We start from the raw sequence: 20,222 nt of genomic DNA, 5'->3' as shown, positions 1-20,222 counted from the left end.
CAGGCTGGGGGCAGAAAGAAGGCGGAAGAAGGCGCAGGTGGGGGAGGGGCTATGCAGACAGAGAGGGAAACCAACCAATCACCGGGCGAGATATCTTTCGGGCTGGCCAATGACGTCGCGCCTCGCGCACAACGCAGCGCGCAAAGGGCGTTTCCGAGCACGTTGGGGCGGCGTCTGGGTATAAAAGGTTCCGCCCGAGCGGGCGTCCGCCATTCTGGGGTTCGTTTAAAGGTAAGTTTCGGTATTTTGTCCGTTAGGGTCGGGTGGGGCTCAGAGTGGGCGTTGAACGTTTCATTTTTTATACTCGGGTTAGACGTTGCGGGGCCTTGCAGAGCCAAGCGATGACGTTCGGGATGGGGCCTGGTGTCACTGGGGACAGGCAAAGTGGAATCGAGGGTGTTTTTCAAGCCATCCGTACTGATTGTTGTATCTTTCTCCCTTGTGTTCCTTTTTTTATCCCAGGTTTGAATTTTATCGGAGAAAGACCGGCCGGTCACAAGGAAAACGAAACAAAAAAGAGCCGCAGCGGTCGTCTTAAAGCCCTTGAAAAGGATCCAGAGAGAGGGGGGAAAGGGAAAACAAACAGCAGCCACCAGCCCAACCACTTGTGTCTTCTACCACCCCTTCCTCTACCTCTCTTGCCCACCACCCCACCAGCCCACGCTGCTTGGGACTTGCAAAATCTGGCCGAAGGACCGTCACCACATAACTGCAAAAAATAATCAACCACCATCCCTGCCCCCCAACCCATCCAAAATCCACTCATCCAGCGTTTACTTTTTCTTTTTTGAATCCATTCAACTTTTTTGTCTTTTCCTGCGACCCCCCTCCCTAAACGGAGTTGGGTGGGGGGAAATATGAATACTGAATTGGCCTTGCTTTTTCAAGAGACTTTTTGATCCAATGAGGCCCCCCAAATAATCGGGTTTTGGGTCCTGGTTGGTTGTTTTATTTTTTTCTCTCCAAAGTTTTAACCCCGTAATCCCCCCCTTCCCCTGAGTCCGAGGTGCTGACGTCGCATAAAAATTGGATAGTAAGTGTCGAATTTTCAAAAACCAGCCTTGCAACAAGAAAATCAACGTTTCCCGTTGTGAAACCAAAGATATGAGAGGAAGAATGAGACCATAGAACTGGAGAAAGGACCAAGCCGGTCACTTAATCTCCATTAAAAAAAAAGGGGGCCTTTGGTTTAAACAGACTTGTTCTCTTTCCCTGCCACCTACCTCTTCCCTGCCCCGCTGCAGGCAAGGAGAGGGTGGCCGGAGGGCCGCAAGTGAGGATTTTGACGGTTAACCCTTGGTAATCCAGCCAATTTCCAGACTGCCAAAACCATAAGTGTTTGCTTTATATAAGGAGGATCGGTTGCCTTCCTCTCGTTAGCTGCAGTCTTCAAAAGGGTTAATGAGCTCACATACAAAAGATGGTGGATCTTGTGGCCCAAAAGTCCCACTTCTTTGTGTGTGAGACAAGTAGGGCGCCTTTCAATTTGCCAGACTAATAAGCAATCTGTACATAAAGATTGCAGGGTAAGGAGATGGGCAGCGAAAAATGACTTTAAATGATTGTTAAATCCTCTCAATTTTAATGTATTTGCTTGGGATATATTTGTGTAGCTAATCTAGGTGGCAATCTAGGAATAAAGATTGCAAGACACTTAAAATTTAGGACAATATATAATCTTAGAGCCAGTACATACAAGATAGTCGGGAGGTTAATGTTTGTAATTGTTGTAGGTTGCATAGTCTCTTAAAGGCAAAAACTTAACATTTTAACGCGGTACTTTATGGGTTGGGGGGGGGTCTCAGTTTAGACGAGGGTGGAAAGCTTTGAAATGTGAAGTCCAGTAGTATAATTTTTTAAAGCCATTTAGTGCAATTGAATGTTAGCTTTCTAAAAAGATTTGTGTCTTTAAAAGGAATTTTTTTCTTCCCTGCTACAATATGGCGACTTTCTTTGTCCTTTTGTCTTCCAAGCGGCGATGCAGGTTGTCTTGACCCATTTTTCTCCTGTCCTCCCACCTGCACCCTATTTGTCGAGAGGGGTCCAAGTCCTCCCCCTTTACATAGAGCGGTGGGGTGGGGGGTGGTCGGTGGTAGCTTATTGAACCTCAATTGCAAATTTCAATTCTTCCCTGCAGAAAATGGTTCTCTGGTATTTCAATTGCTTTTTATTTCCACGTTAATCGGCTTAACTCAATGGAAAGCTTATTCGGGGTGGGCAGCTATTTTTATATTTTTCTCTTGAGTGTTTTTCTTTAATGCAACTATCTCCAGTGGAGCCGGGTTGGGTTTTTCAAGTTTCTTCTTCTCCATTACAAGATGGCGTCCCTGCTTTGTTGTTTTTGTCCCCCTTCTGCCATGCACGGCTTAGGGCCGCCCTAGAATCTTGGTCCAGGGGGCGGGGCAGCGCTGGAAGGTGATGTAAGCAGCTTCCTCCGCCCTCTGGAGGCCCCACCCACTCCTAAGCAGATGGCTTCTGGACTCCGTGCTCACTGCTACTAGACAGGAAAAAATACATGCTTCCCTTTTCTACTCGGTCTTTAAAAGAAATCAGATCTTGCAGAAATTAGTTCTTGAAGCTGCCTATCTCCTTGGGTAGCTGCACTTTTTTGTAATTTAGCCGATTGCTTTAGTTTCACCTTTCATCACAACTGGAAGTTTCCCCCCCTTCAATTGCCAGGGTTGGAAAGTCAATTAAGCCAACTATTTAAAACTGGGACGCTTTAGGGTGGGAAAGTATGTGAGTGTGTGTATATGTGTTGGGTGGTACTGGGCAAAGGCAGGAACTTTTGTGGAAGGGTAACTTAATAGACAAATGGGATCCTAAGGACACAGGACAAGTGTCTTCTCAGGATTTAGTCCTTGGGCTTCCTGCATTTGGTGGCTTTGTATTCTAAGACTCTGGCTCAGGGTAGATACTTAAGTTTCTTCTAAATCACCCTTATTCCCACCCATGCTGGGATTAAACGCTTGTGTTCAGTGCTGTATCACGTTCTCCAGTTGCTTAGCTCCTGTACATTGGTGCTAGGATGAGAAGTGAAGCTTAGGAAAGGAGGCTGCAGTTGTAAACTCAAGGCAGGGGGAATCAAGCTACGGTTTCTGGTAAGCAAAACCTTTCTGGTATTACATTTCACAACCTTCATTTCTTTTATCCAAACGGCCACCTTTTTTGAGTTTCTTTTCCCTTCTAAAAGAAATTCCTTAAGGATATTAGAAAAGTAATGTGCTCTCATTTTCCAACTTGGGCAGTACTGTGGCAGTTGGTGCATGTTCGAAAGCTAGGCCCTACCTAAGGGAGGTATTGGAAGTCCTGTCCCTTCCAACTATTTCCAAATCCAATCTTTATCAGACTCCGAATACTTTTCATTTTTCTAAAAGTCCTTTCTTGAAGCTTGGATAATTCTAGGCAGAATTGGGAATTCATTTTGTACGACTGTCCGTGGTGATGGGTTCAGGGCTGATTTTCTACTGGGTATGGGTTCTCAAAACTTCTGGATTGAATGGGATTCCACATGTCTATTGACCACAGTTTTTTATCTTTTAAGCAGTTTGCCATGTGTCTACAGCATACCTTCCTTGGGAGCTGAACATTCTACCCACTCGGGTTCCTGCTATCTAGTGAGCAAGAGATTATTAAAAAGAAGATCTTCCTAAATATGGGAGATAGGAAACAAGTCTTCCTAGGGGAACCAGTGCCATCCAGAGAACCTCGGAGAATATGATCCTTATGATCTTTACAGTGCACTATTCTGAGATCCTTTGCTGTTAGGTGGAAAGGAAGAATACTTTTACATTATTTATAGGCATATAAGCTTTGGGGAAAATTATGTACCAGGTTTTCAAAATGATTTGGCAAATACTGAAAAAGAGAAGTATACATCTTATAAATCACCCAATGAACTCAGTCTTGCTATTATTGAGTCACATCTAGGGAATGCTTCAAACGCCCCAGAAAGAAAGGGAATGTATGGGGTTAGGTAAAAAATATTTTAGTTTCCAGAAGTTAGCCTTTACATGAAGGTGAACTTGGACACTTATTAGAATAGTATTGTGATTTTTAAGAGATTCTGATTTGCATAGACTTGATGCTGAACTCATTCAATTTTATTTGGTAGCTGCTGGGTATAGAATAACTTCACTCAAGCTAGATGTTTATCTCTGCATTGAAATTCACTGGAGGCAGAAGTCTGATCATTTCAGGGTTTTTATTACATAGTAAGGGTAGGAAATGTCCCCCATTTCTCATGTTAGGAGTACACTTTCCCTTCAACATTGTCCGTAAGAAAAGCACAGATTAGAATAAGGGAGATAAGACCAGGGATTACTTTTCCTCCTCCCTTATGTATGTCCTGCTTTCAATAATATTAAAGTATAGCATGCCCTGGATTTTATTTGGCTCCAGAAAGCTTCCTGAGGCTTTCCTTCCAGCTCCAGACATGAGTAGGTAATGTATGACACTTGGCCACCACTCCTCCCAGGTCACTTCATTCCTATCCAGGAATTTCGCCTCTGTTCCTTTCCACTTAGGTGTCTTGGAATTTTTTCAAAACATTCACAATAAGGAAATGAGGTTGTAAGACATGATTTTAAGTGAAAAATTGGAGAAAAACCATTTAAAATATCAATTGGTGCTTGTCAACTTAATTTTTTTTGTATAATTTCTAAAATATAAATGTACTGGAAGATGAGTAACAGTTCTGCTTTTTGTCTCATTTTTATCCCCCAGCCTCTTAAGCTAAGGAACATTTTGAGGCTAGTTAACTTTTTGTTTGCAAAGGCAGTTGGAGTGCACAGACCCTTACTGAGTTGGCAATTTGACTCAATGGGGTCAGTTTTATTTAGGAGCAGATCTGCAGTGGTGCCAGGTTAATTGAAGGCACTTTATCAAATTTGTCTTTATTTTGGTTGCTGATGATTAGTGTTTGGGTTTATGGGCCTACCTACATGGAAAAGTTACTGTTTCCCCATGTCTCAGTAAAAAGCCACACATGGGTTGATTTAACCATGTGAACTCAACTTGGATTCTACTTGAATGTTTTTCCCTCTGATCTTAGGTTGTACCTGTCCTTAAGGAAGTTCCAGGGTAGCAGCAAAAAATGAATCCAGATTTGCTCTCTCCACATTTCTTAACTCATCTACTCTATCCATATATTCAGGCCACAGGTTATTAGTTTTCCTGCTTCTGCCTCTAGGCAAAGTTAAGCCCTTTTTTAGGAATTCATTGACGGTTCGAATATTTTTTTTTTAAAGAAGCAGAGCTAGTTATGAGAATCTTAATCTCTTCTCACAAAATAGTTACTTTGTAAAACTTATTTTTCCACCTTTTGACTAGAATCCTGTTGTCTCTACCAGAAGTAAGATGTTTCTCCCTGGCTGTCTACTTAGTTTTCATTTCTCAAATGCAGACCGACATCATAGAGCTGGTTTTGTTTTGGTTTTCAGAAGCCAAGCAAAATTTAGAGAGATTATGGACAAATGTGCTAATCAAACTCCTGCTTCTATACTGCCTTTTTAGAACGTGGGTACTGGTTTAGAAATTACATCACTTTTCCTGTCCTATATAATACATCAGTTTAGCTTTTAATTGACTCTCCACCTGGTTAAAATTAAAGCTGCTGGCTGGTTCCTTTCGGTACTAGAACTTCTTTCAGGGCACTGATGGATAGTGCTATTGATGTTCAGGAGAAGAATGTTTCTCAACTGGGCTTTTGGAACCACATTAACCTTAACACTTAAATGAAACAAAAAGTAGTGTTTGGTTAATGAGTGACATTCTGCTCAATGTTTAGGAGTCTTGGCTTTGGTCTTTTGTCTTCATTGCTCTATTTCTAGGAGACACCAATTTGGAAAGTTCTGTTTTCAGGTTTTCTTCGTTTATTTAACTACTTTTAGGTAGTTGTCTACTGGAGTAAACAGCCTGGCTTGATACTTGGACTTTTAATGGGTTAAAATATGGGATTTACTTAAATTGCAGTAGTTTTTAGTGTAGTGGTTTTTTTAAGCTAGGTATATCAGCAACTAAGAGACCAAAACTTAAAATAATAAAGCATCCTTGGGAAACTGGGTATTTTATTATGGGACTGTATCTTAGCTTTAATACAATCTTGTGAAGTTCACCTGTCCCAGGATGGTTGTAGCTGGGTGGGAGGGGCAGTGTGCGTGCAGCCTGATCTTCCCATTCTGACTTAACTCTAGGCTTTACTTGTCAGTGCTATTTTCTCAGTGGTGACACATCTATTTTTCTTAATTTACTGGGTTTTTTTTTATTAGAAAATGGTGTTAGTTGAATATAGGTGAAATATATTTTGTCAAATGTTAAAATGAAATTTATTATGGGCATAATAGAATGTCCTTGCCATCCGTTTACTCTCTGGATTTGTTTTGTTCTTTTAGAAACCTCAATCATGGGTTCCGGTCCTATAGACCCCAAAGAGCTGCTCAAAGGTCTGGATAGCTTCCTTAATCGAGATGGAGAAGTCAAGAGTGTGGATGGGATTTCCAAGATCTTCAGGTGAGTCTACCCTCTTTTGGCTGTGAGTGAGAATTATTTCATTGTGATCTGACTTTAATTTACCCAGACAGCAATTAGTGTTTTGGAAAGAAAAAAAGGTAGTGTAATAGAATTAAAACTCAGTAGTTTTATTTTTATTTTCGAACCACTCAGAGATGCTCAGGGGTTACTCCTGGCTCTGAATTCAGGAATCTCTCCTAGTGGTACTCAGGGAAATGGTATTGAACCTGGGTCAGTCACCTGCAAGGCAAGTGCCCTACCCGCTATACTCTCCTTTTGGCTACAGATTCAGTCATTTTAGAATAAGTGATAGGAAAAGATTCCTGGGATATGACTGTTGGAAGATCCATAGTCCCAAGAAAGTTTCATTTCAGGATTGAGATGTCATAATTCCTGATGATATGACTGTTGGAAGATCCATAGTCCCAAGAAAGTTTCATTTCAGGATTGAGATGTCATAATTCCTGATGCCTTTTAGATTTTGTTCTAGATATCAAAGCTTGTTTTCATCAGAAACCCTAAAATTTTCCCCAGGGAAAGAAATAACTAAGCCAGTCCGACATTAAGAAAGGATTATTGAGGGTCTTGACTCCTCATCTGGATGCAGAATCAGGGGGCCTGTGCATGAGGGAAACAGTGATACTTGCTTGCTTAGATTAGTCTTTAGTTTCTCTGTAGTTAGAAGGTAACAGGCGAGATAGCACAGCGGCGTTTGCCTTGCAAGCAGCCGATCCAGGACCAAAGGTGGTTGGTTCGAATCCCGGTGTCCCATATGGTCCCCCGTGCCTGCCAGGAGCTATTTCTGAGCAGACAGCCAGGAGTAACCCCTGAGCACCGCCGGGTGTGGCCCAAAAACCAAAAAAAAAAAAAAAAAGGTAACAGGCTTCATTTTCACTGTTTCATTGTTGTTGTTTTGTTTTGGGGCCACACCCAGCAATGCTCAGTGGTTACTCTTGGCTCTGCACTCAGGGATTATTCAGGGTTGAATCATGGAGTGCTAAGAATTGAACCTGTGTCAGCCACCTGCAAGCCTAGTATCCTACTCATTCTATCGCTCCAGCCCCTCAGCTCTATTGGAAATTTGTCAGGGAAAAGGTACTCAATATTTCTGTCATTAATATTTTTACATATTTCTTACAGTTTAATGAAGGAAGCACGAAAGATGGTGAGTCGATGCACTTACTTGAACATTCTCCTGCAGACTCGTTCATCAGAAATATTGATCAAGTAAGTGGGGGTCTGGGTTACTAGAATAAGAAGATGGAGACCAAGGAGGGTGGTCAGTCAATGGCAGGGGTGACTTAGTGTGGGATATGGAATTCCCCAAATCAGGGATAACCTTACAGATTCTCCTCTTTTGCATTTACAGATTTATTGATGTTGGTGGCTATAAGCTTCTCAATAATTGGCTCACATATTCCAAGACAACCAACAACATTCCCCTCTTGCAGCAAATCCTACTGACTCTGCAGCACCTACCACTCACTGTGGACCATCTCAAGCAGGTACCTTGAGTATTGTCTTTCCAGTATTTAAGTTTTGGTTTAGTCTTAGATGCAGTATTCATGCTGAGAGATGTGGCTGTACTCTTACTGTCAGGTAGAAATTGGGACGAAAAGGAAGAGAAGACTTGATTCACTTTGGTCTTTAATACATATGTGGCTTGGTTCAGGCCATGTCTGAGCCTCAGTTTCATCTGTAAGTTGGAAATAATTACGTAACTAGATGGATATAGAATTAAGTAGGAATATGGCTACAAAGGCTTTGTAGGTAGAGGACTGTATTTTTTGCTCTTTAAAGATACACCTGACCATAAGACACGCATAGTGTTTAGATACTCTCCTCCCCTGCACTCTAGGTGGCATTCACTCCATAAGACACACTGTGATGGGGAGGGGGCGTCTTATGGTACTAAAATTACAGTACTTTATTAGTGTTAGTCACAATCAATAGATTGTGAGTGAGTTTGTGGGGGTGGTTATCTCTGAGTTTACTCTTTATTTTTCTCCTGGCATTTTGATTATTGTTTCGTTGTTTCCCATCTCTCTCAGAACAACACAGCCAAACTGGTGAAACAACTGAGCAAGTCAAGTGAAGATGAAGGTAGAAGCCAGTTCTTCCTCTCTGTCCTGAGCCTTCCACCAATACTTCCATTTAATTATCTTTGTCTTTCTCTTCCCATCTTTGGATTGTTAATCCTTCTTCCTTGTTTTTTTGGGGGGCGGAAGCCATACCCAGCATACTCCTTATTTACCCCTGGCTGTGCACTCAGGGATGGAACCTGGGTCGTGCACAATGCAAGTGACTTAACCCTGAATTAACTTCTGAAAATGGTCTCTACTTTTTTTTCTTTTTTATTTAATAATGTTTTTTGGGTGGGTTGGGTCATACCTGGTTGTGTTCAGCACTTAATTTGGCTCTACACTTGGATCATCCCTAGTAGTGCTATGGAGGACAGGGGATCTTTTTTTTTTTTTTTTTTTTTTTTTTTTTTTTGGTTTTTTGAGCCACACCTGTTTGATGCTCAGGGGTTACTCCTGGCTAAGCGCTCAGAAATCACCCCTGGCTTGGGGGGACCATATAGAATGCCTGGGGATCGAACTGCGGTCCTTCCTTGGCTAGCGCTTGCAAGGCAGACACCTTACCTCTAGTGCTAAGGGAATCTTGCTGTGCTATCCAGCCCCTGCTTTTTTTTTTTTTTTTTTTTCATTCAAAAATGTGTTTCTCCTATTCCTTTACTATTTATTTATTTATTTATTTATTTATTTATTTATTTATTTATTTATTTATTTATTTTTTGGTGTTTGGTTTTTGGGTCACATCCAGCAGCGCTCAGAGGTTACTCCTGGCTCTATGCTCAGAAATCGCTTCTGGCAGGCTTGAGGGACCATATGGGATGCCGGGATTCGAACCACCGTCCTTCTATGTCTAAGGCAAACGCCTTACCACTGTGCTATCTCTCCAGCCCCTCCTTTACTATTTTCAATTTAGAATGGAATTTACCCATTTCTCCTCTATTGAATATAACATAACATTCTTTAGCAGCTGATTCTTAAGATCTCTAGGTATAAAAGGCATGCATAACTTAATTTTTTTTTTGTTTAGGGTAAGGGAGTGACCAGTGTTACCCTCCTAGAGGGTCTCATAGTTACTTCTGATTTTCTAAATAAATACAGTATCTTCTGGACCTTTAATGTCTGCTACCAATATGTATTTTCCTTTAGGCCATGGACGGGATATAGGTTAGCTTTGACAACAGATCCTTTTCTGAGATAGAAAGGGATTTGGAACTCTTGGAAGTGGTCATAAAGTTCTTGCTTAAAGACAAAGTCTGAGTCTAGAAATTCACAACTTTTTCTTTGGAGATGGATTTTCTCTTTCCTAAGAGACCAGGAGCCTAAGATACTAGTGTTTCACAAGTGAATGTTATTCTACCAGATGACATGTGTCTCAGCTTGCTGATTGTACCAGATCCTTTGGAAAAGAGGTTCTCACATTTTGGTGTGGGGAAACAGCTAGAATTTGCTAAGCTTATTTCAGGTTCAAGCTTTTAGGGGCATATTCTATGTCAATGAACTATATCCCCAGCCCATAATATATATGACACTATAACTCAGAATAGGGCTTTTAAATATTTGTGTGTGACCCAAAAACTGGAAAAGGGATAAAAAGCTAAGGAAATCAGTTCTGTTTTTTCTTTGTTTTGTTTTGGGTCACTCCTGGCAAGCTCCAGATTATATGTAATGCTGGGGATTGAACCCTGTTCAAATTATTTTCTTTGTTATTTAAGTTTTCGTTACATTTTTTTTTTCAAATAAACTTCTTCCCAACCCTAAAGTAATCTTTTTGTTTTGTTTTGGGGTTATACCCAGCAGCACTCAGAAATCTCCTGGCAGGCTCAGGGGACCATACAGAATGCCGGGGGATCGAACCCAGGTCCTTCCGAATGCAAGACAAACCCCCTACTGCTGTGCTAAAAGTGATCTTTTTGTTTTTGTTTTTGGTTCACACCTGGCAGCACTCAGGGTTTACTCCTGGCTCTATACTCAGAAATCACTCCTGACAGGCTTGGGGGACCATATGGGATGCCAGGATTTGAACCACGACCTTCTGCCTGCAAGGCAAATAACCTACCTCCATGCTATCTCTCCAGCCCTTTTCCATCCTTCTAAAATTGACTGATTTTATTTTTACTTACATATTTGTATGTTGGGGGCCAGAGCTATAGTACAGAGGGTAGGGTATTTGCCTTGCACAGGACCAACCTGGGTTCGATCCCTGGCTTGACATATGATCCCCCAAGCCTGCCAGGAGTGATTTCTGAGTATAGAGCCAGGTGTGATTCCTGAGCGCCTCTGATGTAACCCAAAAACCTAAAAATAAAATCCATAGTTGTATGATTGTTTGGGCCACACCTGGTGGTGCTCAGGTTTATTCCTTGTACTATTCTCAGGGATCACTCCTGCTGAGGCTCAAGAGACCATATGGGTTGTTGAGGGTAGAGCCTGGGTTGAGGGGCCGGAGAGATAACATGGAGGTATTTGCCTTGCAGCCTTTACATGAAAAAGGATGGTGGTTTGAATCCGGCATCCCAGATGGTCCTCCCCCCCCCCCCCCCCCAGCCTGCCAGGAGCGATTTCTGAGCGTAGAGCCAGGAGTAACCCCTGAGCGCTGCTGGGTGTGAAACCCCGCCCCCCCCAGAAAAAGAACCTGGTTGAACTTGCAAGTGCCCTACCTTGGCTTTACTGTTTCTTTAACCTCTAAAATTGAAAACCATTATTAATGGTTATGCAGTATTCTACAGGTAAAGGTTGTCTAAAAAGTAGTTTTTACTTCCTGTAGACCTAAATACGCAGCCTACTTGAAACTTTTGTGTGAAGTTTGCACAAACAGCAAAGAAAAAATATTGTCTTTTTTACATTTTTTTTTATCGTGAAGTGCTGGGGATAGAACCTAAGTTCTATAAAGCATGAGCTGTGTTTTGAGTATCTTTTTCAATCTTAAAATCCAATCTTTAAAGAATCTAGTAGCAAACAAAAAAAAAAAAGTATTGGAATTAAACTACAGTCATGAGAAACAAACCTGTCAACTTCTTGTAACCAACATAGCTGAATCCATCAAAGTAAGAGTCATGCTTGAAGCAGCAATAATCTAATAGTTAGATACTTTGAATACCCCCTGTCTTTCTGAAAAACTTTAGTGGACTGTTCTTATAATAAGTAGGGTAAGAACATGAGCACTAAGTATAGTCTGTCATTTTCTAGGGGATTTTTGTTTGTTTTTGGACCACACCTAGGAAGAGGTCTTAGTCCTGAGGAAGAGGTCTTAGTCCTGACTCTGTGCTTAGGAATTATTTCTGGCAGTGCTTGTGGGACCACATGGAGTGCCAGAAATCAAACCCAGGCTGGCAGATACCCTCCACTCTACTATTGCTACAACCCCACCTTATAGTTTTGTGACTCTAAACGCTGCTTTGATATTATTGTCTAATTTGTGCAGTGTACCCTGTATAAAGGCTACTGGTTCAGAGGCCAAACAGTAGAGTAGGTGAGGAACCCCAGCACCTCCTAGGTCTTCCAAAGCCCACCAGCAGTACAGAGCCAGAAGTATGCTCTGAGTACGGCTGTGTATGTGCCTCTCTTACTCACCCTGCTCCCCCCAAAAAGAGCTCGTTTTATGCATAATGTTAAATTTATCTGAATAGAAGAGTGTTGTGATTCATTGTCATTGTCAAAGAAGCAGTTTTGGACTAGGGAGATAGCACAATGGGCTTCGCATCCAGGAACCCTGGGTTTAATCCCTGACACTGTATGATCCCCTGAGTACTATCAGGCATGGCCCAAGCCCCTTGGCCTCCCCTTGGAAACACTGGTCTTTAAGTTAATCTCATTTTCTTTTTAAAGTTATATTCCTGAGTCATAGGCATACTACAGGGGTTAAGGTACATGCCCTGTATGCAGCCAACCTTGGTTAGATTCCTAGCATCATATGATCCCCCTAGGCTCTGCTGGGAATGGCCCCCAAAAGCACACAAAATGCCCTCTCTTAATTACATGTTTTTACAGTATATTTTAAAAGTCTCTTTTGGGGGAAGAATAATACAGTATTTCCCCTTGTGTCACCTGCAGAGCTTCGAAAATTGGCCTCAGTCCTTGTCAGTGACTGGATGGCTGTCATCCGCTCCCAGAGCAGTATCCAACCTGTTGGTAAGCACCTTAGACCTTTAATCTTTAGGCCACTGAGCCTTGTGGACCTCAAGCAAACAGTCTCTGATTCAGTAAAATCCATTTTATTTTCCACAACAGAGAAAGATAAGAAGAAGCGTAAAGAAGAGGGAAAGAGTCGAACCACTCCTCCTGAGAGACCTTTAACGGAAGTGAAGACTGAAACCCGGGTAGAGGAGGCCCCAGAGAAGAAGAAAGAGAAGCCCAAGTCCCTTCGAACCACAGCTCCTAGTCACGCCAAGTTTCGTTCCACTGGTAAGGCTGTTGGCTGCCTGAGGAGGGTCTGTGCACATGTGGTTGACTTTCTGATCTATGAGAAACGTGTGGGAGATGAGTGAGGCAAAGGAGGCATTGTGATAAATAAGCTGGTAGGAGTGGGGAGGGGGAAAGCAGTTGGTTGTAGGTTTATCACCAACATTGTGGCTTCCCCTAGGACTTGAGCTGGAGACCCCATCTTTGGTGCCTGTGAAGAAGAATGCCAGTGCAGTGGTTGTTTCTGACAAGTACAACCTGAAGCCCATCCCTTTGAAGCGTCAGAGGTAGGCACCACGTTCTGGGCTCCACATGGACTGAGGCTTCACTCAGATGGGGGTGTGGGAGTGGTGGTAACTGTTCCTCTGCCAACAGTTCTGCAGCTGCTCCAGGAGACACTGTGCCTCCTGTAGAGAAGAAATACAAGCCACTCAATACAACACCTAATGCCACCAAAGAGATCAAAGTGAAGATCATCCCACCACAACGTGAGTGTGAATTGAGAATAAGTTATTTTCACTGAACAAAGGTGAAAAGGTTCCTTCTCTTTTGCTTTCTTTATATCCTATAATTTTTTTTGTTTTGTTTTTTTTTTGGCCACACCCATTTGATGCTCAGGGGTTACTTTTGGCTATGTGCTCAGAAATCGCCCCTGGCTTGGGGGGACCATATGGGACTTTGGGGGATCGAACCACTGTCCGTTCCTTGGCTAGGGCCTGCAAAGCAAGACACCTTAACTCTAGCGCCACCTCGCCGGCCCCATGTATCCTTTAATTTTTTGCACTACAAAAACTTTTCATAGTATTACTTGAATATCATTTTTTGTTTTTTGTTTGTTTTTGGTTTTTGGGTCACACCCGGCAGCGCTCAGGGGTTCCTCCTGGCTCTACACTCAGGAATCACTCCTGGCAGACTCGGGGGATCATATGGGATGCTGGGATTCGAAACATCATCCTTTTGCATGCAAGGCAAACGCCTTACCTCCTTGCTTTCTCACCAGTCCCGTTTTTTGTTTTTTTTTTGATCCACAGCTGGTGGTGCACTGGGACTACTCCCAGTGCCATATTCAGAGGTTATTCCCTGGTAGTGCTCAGGAAACAGATCATATGTAGCTGGGGATCAAATCTTTTTACATATATGTGTGTGTGTATATATACATATATATGGGCAGGTAGTTAATTTATATGTCTGGAACTTTTCAACCACATGTAGGCCCGAGACTGCTGGGTGTGGCCAAAAAACCAAACCAGTCATTCTAAATATCTTCCTAGTCACCTCAACATAACACCATCACTGTAATTTGTACTCACTAAGCCACAGCCAAGTGTCAGCTATTGGTGGAACATAACAGTGTCAACTATTAAGCTTATTGTGTTCGGTGCTCACTTCAGCAGCACATATACTAAAATTGGAATGATACAGAGAAGATAAGCTTATTGTGTTCGAAGTTGAGATAGGGTCTCCAGTGGCCCATCTTTTGCTCAGGTTTTGTCTGTTAAGCATAAGTTATTGAAGGAGGTCTGATGATTTCATTTTGCTTTTTTTCTTTTGTAGCTATGGAGGGCCTGGGCTTCCTAGATGCACTCAATTCAGCTCCTGTTCCAGGCATTAAAATTAAGAAGAAGAAGAAAGTGCTGTCACCTACAGCTGCCAAGGTATGGGCCGGCACAGTGGGTTCAGTGATAGGGTATAAAGGTAAATTGAAGTGTAGAATAGCCTGGAAAGAAAGGGTTTTGTCGTTGTTTATTTGGGGGTGGGGGGTTACACTTGACAGTTTTCAAGGAGCACTATGAGCTCTGTGCTCAGGGTGTTCCTGGTGTTGTTCAAGAAACCAGGAGGTGCTGGGATCAAACCAGGCCTCCTACATATGCAAAGCATATACTCCAGCCTTCTGAGCTATCTCCCTGTCCCTATGAATTTTGTGTCATGTACAAGTGATGTACATGTCTTTCTTTATAGAAAGAATGGGATCCTCTTAGTTACCACACTGGTTGCCTTTGCCTAACCTTGACTTTTTGTCACCTGAATTATATCACTATAGCCAAGTCCATTTGAAGGGAAAACGAGCACAGAACCAAGCACAGCCAAACCTTCTTCTCCCGAACCAGCACCTCCTTCTGAGGCTATGGACATAGACCGTCCAGGGACCCCAGTTCCTCCTATTGAAGTTCCAGAGCTTATGGATACAGGTAACTTTAACAGTGGGGATCGGAGAGATAGCACAGCCATAGGTGTGCCTTGCACACAGCCAATTCAGACAGTGTTTCGAATCCTGGCATCCCATATGGGTCGTGTGTGTCTTGTCCCTACCCACCCTCACCCACTCCGTGCCTGCCAGGAGTGATTTCTGAGCGAAAAGCCAGGAGTAACCCCTGAGTGCTGCTGGGTGTGACCCAAAACAAAAACAAGTTTAGCAGTGGGTTCAGATTTGGGGATTTTTTGCAGGAAAGTACATAGATCTGAGACCTCTCCTGTTTACAGCCTCTTTGGAGCCAGGAGCTCTGGATGCAAAGCCAGTGGAAAGTCCTGGAGATCCAAGCCAGCTAACACGGAAAGGCAAGAAGAGGAAAACTGTGACCTGGCCCGAGGAGGCCAAGCTGAGAGAATATTTCTACTTTGAACTGGATGAAACTGAACGAGGTGAGAGACTTTTTTTTTTCCTAGGGGAGGATGGTCGGAGAGGATGGGGGCATTCTAAGTGAATTTTTAACACATTGCTGCATAGTTCCCAAGGTAGCAGGGTTCTGGGGGCATACCCAGTGTTCAGTGGTCATGTGGTGCCAAGGATCAAACCAGTCTGCATTCAAGTCAGGCAACTTCACCCCTGTACTCTGAGATTGTATTTTCTGCCTGCTAATTGGAATCCAAAAAGACTATCCTGTAAAAAGATTTTGTTTACCTTCTCTCTTGTTTTCTTACTAGTGAATGTGAATAAAATCAAGGACTTTGGTGAGGCTGCGAAGCGAGAAATCCTGTCAGACCGACATGCATTTGAGACTGCCCGGCGTTTGAGCCATGACAACATGGAAGAAAAAGTGCCCTGGGTGTGCCCCCGACCTCTAGTCCTGCCCTCACCTCTTGTCACCCCTGGAAGCAATAGCCAGGAACGATATATCCAGGCTGAGAGGGAGAAAGGAATCCTCCAGGAACTCTTCCTGAACAAAGAAAGGTGAGGAGAATGGGCTTCATGCCCTGGGTATGAATATTAAGGGGTGGAATTTAAGGTTCGAATAAATAATTTTACTCTTGTTCTTTTTTTCCCTCGTCACCTGTATCATTTCTAATAGTCCTCATGAACCTGATCCTGAGCCCTATGAACCTGTACCCCCAAAACTCATCCCCCTGGATGAGGTAAGTGTATTCTGTATGGCAGTGAGGTTGTGATAGATCCTCATGCTTATTTCATGTGAGCATGTCTTTATCTGTTAGTTAGTCTTGATCTCTTTTCTTCTTTAAGGAATGTTCCATGGATGAAACTTCCTATGTTGAGAGCCTGGAACCTGGCGGTGCTGGTGGCTCACCTGATGGTGCAGGCGGCTCCAAATTACCTCCTGTTTTAGCCAACCTTATGGGCAGCATGGGTGCTGGAAAGAATGCTCAGGTTCCTGGAGGAGGAGGCATCAATGTCCAGGAGATCCTCACCTCCATCATGGTACTTCCTTCAGTCTTCAGCTTCCTGCTTCCCTTTCCATTTCACTGCATGTTCTCTTGCTTTCTGCTCTCTGCTAACCTTGCTTTCTGTTCACCTTCCCCAACAGGGCAGTCCAAATAGTCATCCCTCAGAGGAATTGCTGAAACAACCAGACTATTCCGACAAGATTAAACAGATGCTGGGTAATCACCAAGCTCTCTTGATCTACGTGTTTGGGGAGGAAACTGCATAATGTTGGGAGAAAGCCAGGGATATTGCTCTGCGATAGCAATGCATGGCAGGGGAGGGCTGAATGACATGGCCTGCCTCTGCCAGGATAGTCTGAGGATGCCATCTGGGCATGCCTAAATGAAAAATCATGTCATTCTTCCAGAATTCTCTTACTGATATTTCTTTCTTTACTAACAGTGCCACATGGACTCTTAGGACCTGGTCCAATAGCCAACGGTTTCCCACCAGGTGGCCCTGGGGGTCCCAAAGGCATGCAGCACTTCCCTCCTGGTCCTGGAGGACCTATGCCAGGTAGGTAGTGAGATGGAGCCTAATGACAGTGCAGGGGAGGAGCCAGAGCGATAGCACAGTGATATGGCATTTGCCTTGCACGTGGCTGACCCAGGACGGACCTCAGTTTGATCCATGGTGCCCCACATGGTTCCCCAAGCCAGGAGCGATTTCTGAGCACATAGCGAGGAAGGAGTAACCCCTGAGCATCACTGAATGTGACTCAAAAACCAAAAAAAAAAAAAAAGACAGTGCTGGGGAGATGGAGTGGGTTGGGAATGGATGTCCCTGAGAGTATAACCGGTAGCTGATCTCGTCTCCCCTTTTTCCCCCTACAGGTCCTCATGGAGGCCCTGGTGGGCCAGTGGGTCCACGTCTTCTGGGTCCTCCACCCCCTCCTCGTGGGGGTGATCCCTTCTGGGATGGTCCTGGTGACCCCATGCGGGGTGGCCCAATGCGGGGAGGTCCAGGACCTGGTCCTGGACCATACCATAGAGGCCGTGGTGGCCGAGGAGGAAATGAACCTCCTCCACCTCCACCTCCATTTCGAGGGGCCAGAGGAGGTCGCTCTGGAGGAGGACCGCCAAACGGACGAGGAGGCCCTGGTGGGGGAATGGTTGGAGGTGGTGGGCACCGACCTCATGAAGGCCCTGGTGGGGGCATGAGCAGCGGAAGTGGACATCGTCCCCACGAAGGCCCTGGAAGTGGCATGGGTGGTGGACACCGCCCCCACGAAGGCCCTGGCGGTGGCATGGGTGGCGGCGGACATCGCCCTCACGAAGGTCCCGGCGGTGGAATGGGCAGTGGCAGTGGCCATCGTCCTCATGAAGGCCCAGGCGGTGGCATGGGAGGAGGCAGTGGACACCGACCCCACGAAGGCCCTGGTGGGAGCATGGGTGGAAGTGGTGGACATCGTCCCCATGAAGGTCCTGGACATGGGGGACCCCATGGCCACCGACCTCATGATGTCCCCGGTCACCGAGGCCACGACCATCGAGGGCCACCCCCTCATGAGCACCGTGGCCATGATGGCCCTGGCCATGGAGGAGGGGGTCACCGAGGGCACGATGGCGGCCACAGCCATGGAGGAGGTGAGGAGGCTCTCTTTCCTCATTTGGCTTTTGGTGTCCCATACAGATTTCTGGGGAATGTCACTACCTCGGGTATGCCTGGCAGAACATGAGGTCTACCTGTTCCCAGCATGCATCGCAGTTCATAACCGTTGCTTTTCCCTCAAATACCCGACTTACTCGCTGAAAGGAATGCTCAGGGTGACGTAGAAAGGGCGGTGGGGAGGGGGTCTGAGGGTGGCATTGACCTCTTAGCCATTTCCTATCTAACCATTCCACCATCATTCCCACAGACATGTCAAACCGCCCTGTTTGCCGACATTTCATGATGAAGGGCAACTGCCGCTATGAGAACAACTGTGCCTTCTACCACCCGGGTGTCAATGGGCCCCCTTTGCCCTAGGGACCACCTGCCTACCCTACCCACACACACCCCTGTGGACTGCAGCCTTGCTCCTTCCACCCTGTTATGGCTTCTGTGAGGCCCATTTACCCCTTTCCCAGCTGATGAGGAGCCAGCCCCTCAGTTCCCACCTGTTTGGGTTCCTGGGGGTTTTCTGATCACTGGTGCACATTGATGTACATATTTTCCTCCAGTCTGGGGAGGAGAGAGACTGGACACATACTGTACCCTGGACTGCTGAAGAAGAGACCCAGTTGGCTTCACTTTTTGAGGAGATTTGCCCTGTCCCCTAACTCATTTCCAGTATTACCTTTCCGCCTGAGAACCTAACGCTGGTTATTGTGGAGATCACCTCTGCTCTCCTACTGTGGGCCCTCCACATGCACACAACTCTGACATGGGATCAGCTGCACTTAGGAAATCCTCCCTGCCACACTATTGCCCCCTGGGGTGGGGAGATGAAGGGATAGAGTCTATCCCACTGCACTGAGAGGACTCAATCAGGCTGGACTTGAGTTCTGGAACACATCGGCCCCACTCCTCCCTGACACAAGCTTTATGTTCTGGGTCTTCAAGATTTCGACCTTCCGTGAATACACATGTTTGCTGGGTTCAATGATGGCAAATTCACGTCTGCATACAGTGAGGTTTAATTGGCAGGGTGAGGCCGGTCATGGGTCTACGCTTGCCTGCAGATCATTGTTGAAACATACATTTGCGAGAGCAGCTTTTCATCAACTTGAGCCTGGCATGCTGGGCCTGATAGTCACACTACATGCACTGCCTATGGAGTTTGCGCACTCCTTGTCCCCGCCCAGAACCTGTCTGGATGAGGTCCCAGCCACCTTGCTCTGGCAGCATCTCTGAATCCCAGCCAGGTGCCTCCCTGGGAGGGTTCAATGAGGTGCCCTGCCCTTCCATAGCCCACCCTTTACGTGTCTCGGCTTCAATTGTTTTCTATGAAAACAGTGGACTGGTTGGGGTTTGTGCAGGGTCTTGGGTTAGAGCCACAATGGATTTGAGGATGAGTATTTTCTTTTTCTTTGGTTTTGTATATTTTGTACATTAATAATAAACAGTGGAAAGAGAAGCAGCTTATTTAACTCCTGCTGTGCTAGAACTCTTTGTTAAGGAACTAAACCCCAGTCACTTGGCTATTTGGAGAAATCTTTTCCGATCCTTTGCGTTCTTTCTCCAAGCCTCAGGTAGGATTAGAGGACATTCTACAGAAATTCTACAAATAAACATCTCACTGAGCATCTGGGAGTATAGCTTGAAATTTCTGTGACTGCAAATAGGTGGCAAGGCAATTTTGGCTGAATTTTTCCAGCGTTGAAGTTATTGATTTGAGGACTCCTGGAAAAGCAATTCCAATGGGGAAACCTCTCCAGGAAAGGAGCTTTGCTGAGGACCTAGGCCTGTGGTTGCTGTAGGATCTTGGTTTTGGTTTTGGAGCTACACCCAGTAGAGCTCAAGGATTTCTCCTTGGCTCTGCACTTAGAGTTGCTCCCAGCGGTGTTCAGGAACTATGTGGGATGCCAGGGATCAAACCCAGTCACACAAGCACTTTACCTGCTGTACTTGTACTATCACTTCAGCCCCAAATCTAG

At 44.8% G+C, this 20,222-nt stretch overlaps 1 protein-coding gene across 1 annotated transcript; it reads left to right on the top strand.

Moving 5' to 3' along the window:
- Positions 1–466: 466 nt before the first annotated feature.
- Positions 467–19,702, top strand: PPP1R10 (protein phosphatase 1 regulatory subunit 10). The gene is made up of 19 exons (XM_049765328.1): positions 467–1,033; positions 6,393–6,510; positions 7,651–7,737; positions 7,880–8,015; positions 8,562–8,613; positions 12,639–12,716; positions 12,816–12,989; positions 13,168–13,273; positions 13,362–13,474; positions 14,541–14,641; positions 15,028–15,175; positions 15,468–15,626; positions 15,909–16,155; positions 16,274–16,337; positions 16,444–16,638; positions 16,745–16,820; positions 17,047–17,160; positions 17,478–18,230; positions 18,503–19,702. The coding sequence occupies exons 2-19, from the start codon at positions 6,404–6,406 to the stop codon at positions 18,610–18,612; spliced, it is 2,820 nt and encodes a 939-aa protein (XP_049621285.1). The 5' UTR covers positions 467–1,033; positions 6,393–6,403; the 3' UTR covers positions 18,613–19,702.
- Positions 19,703–20,222: the final 520 nt, after the last annotated feature.

The sequence above is a fragment of the Suncus etruscus genome, chromosome 18, assembly GCF_024139225.1.
Source record: "Suncus etruscus isolate mSunEtr1 chromosome 18, mSunEtr1.pri.cur, whole genome shotgun sequence".
NCBI classification, from domain to species: domain Eukaryota; kingdom Metazoa; phylum Chordata; class Mammalia; order Eulipotyphla; family Soricidae; genus Suncus; species Suncus etruscus.
The sequence above is the reverse complement of the archived record's forward strand: the minus strand, read 5'-3'. Positions and strand labels throughout refer to the sequence as shown.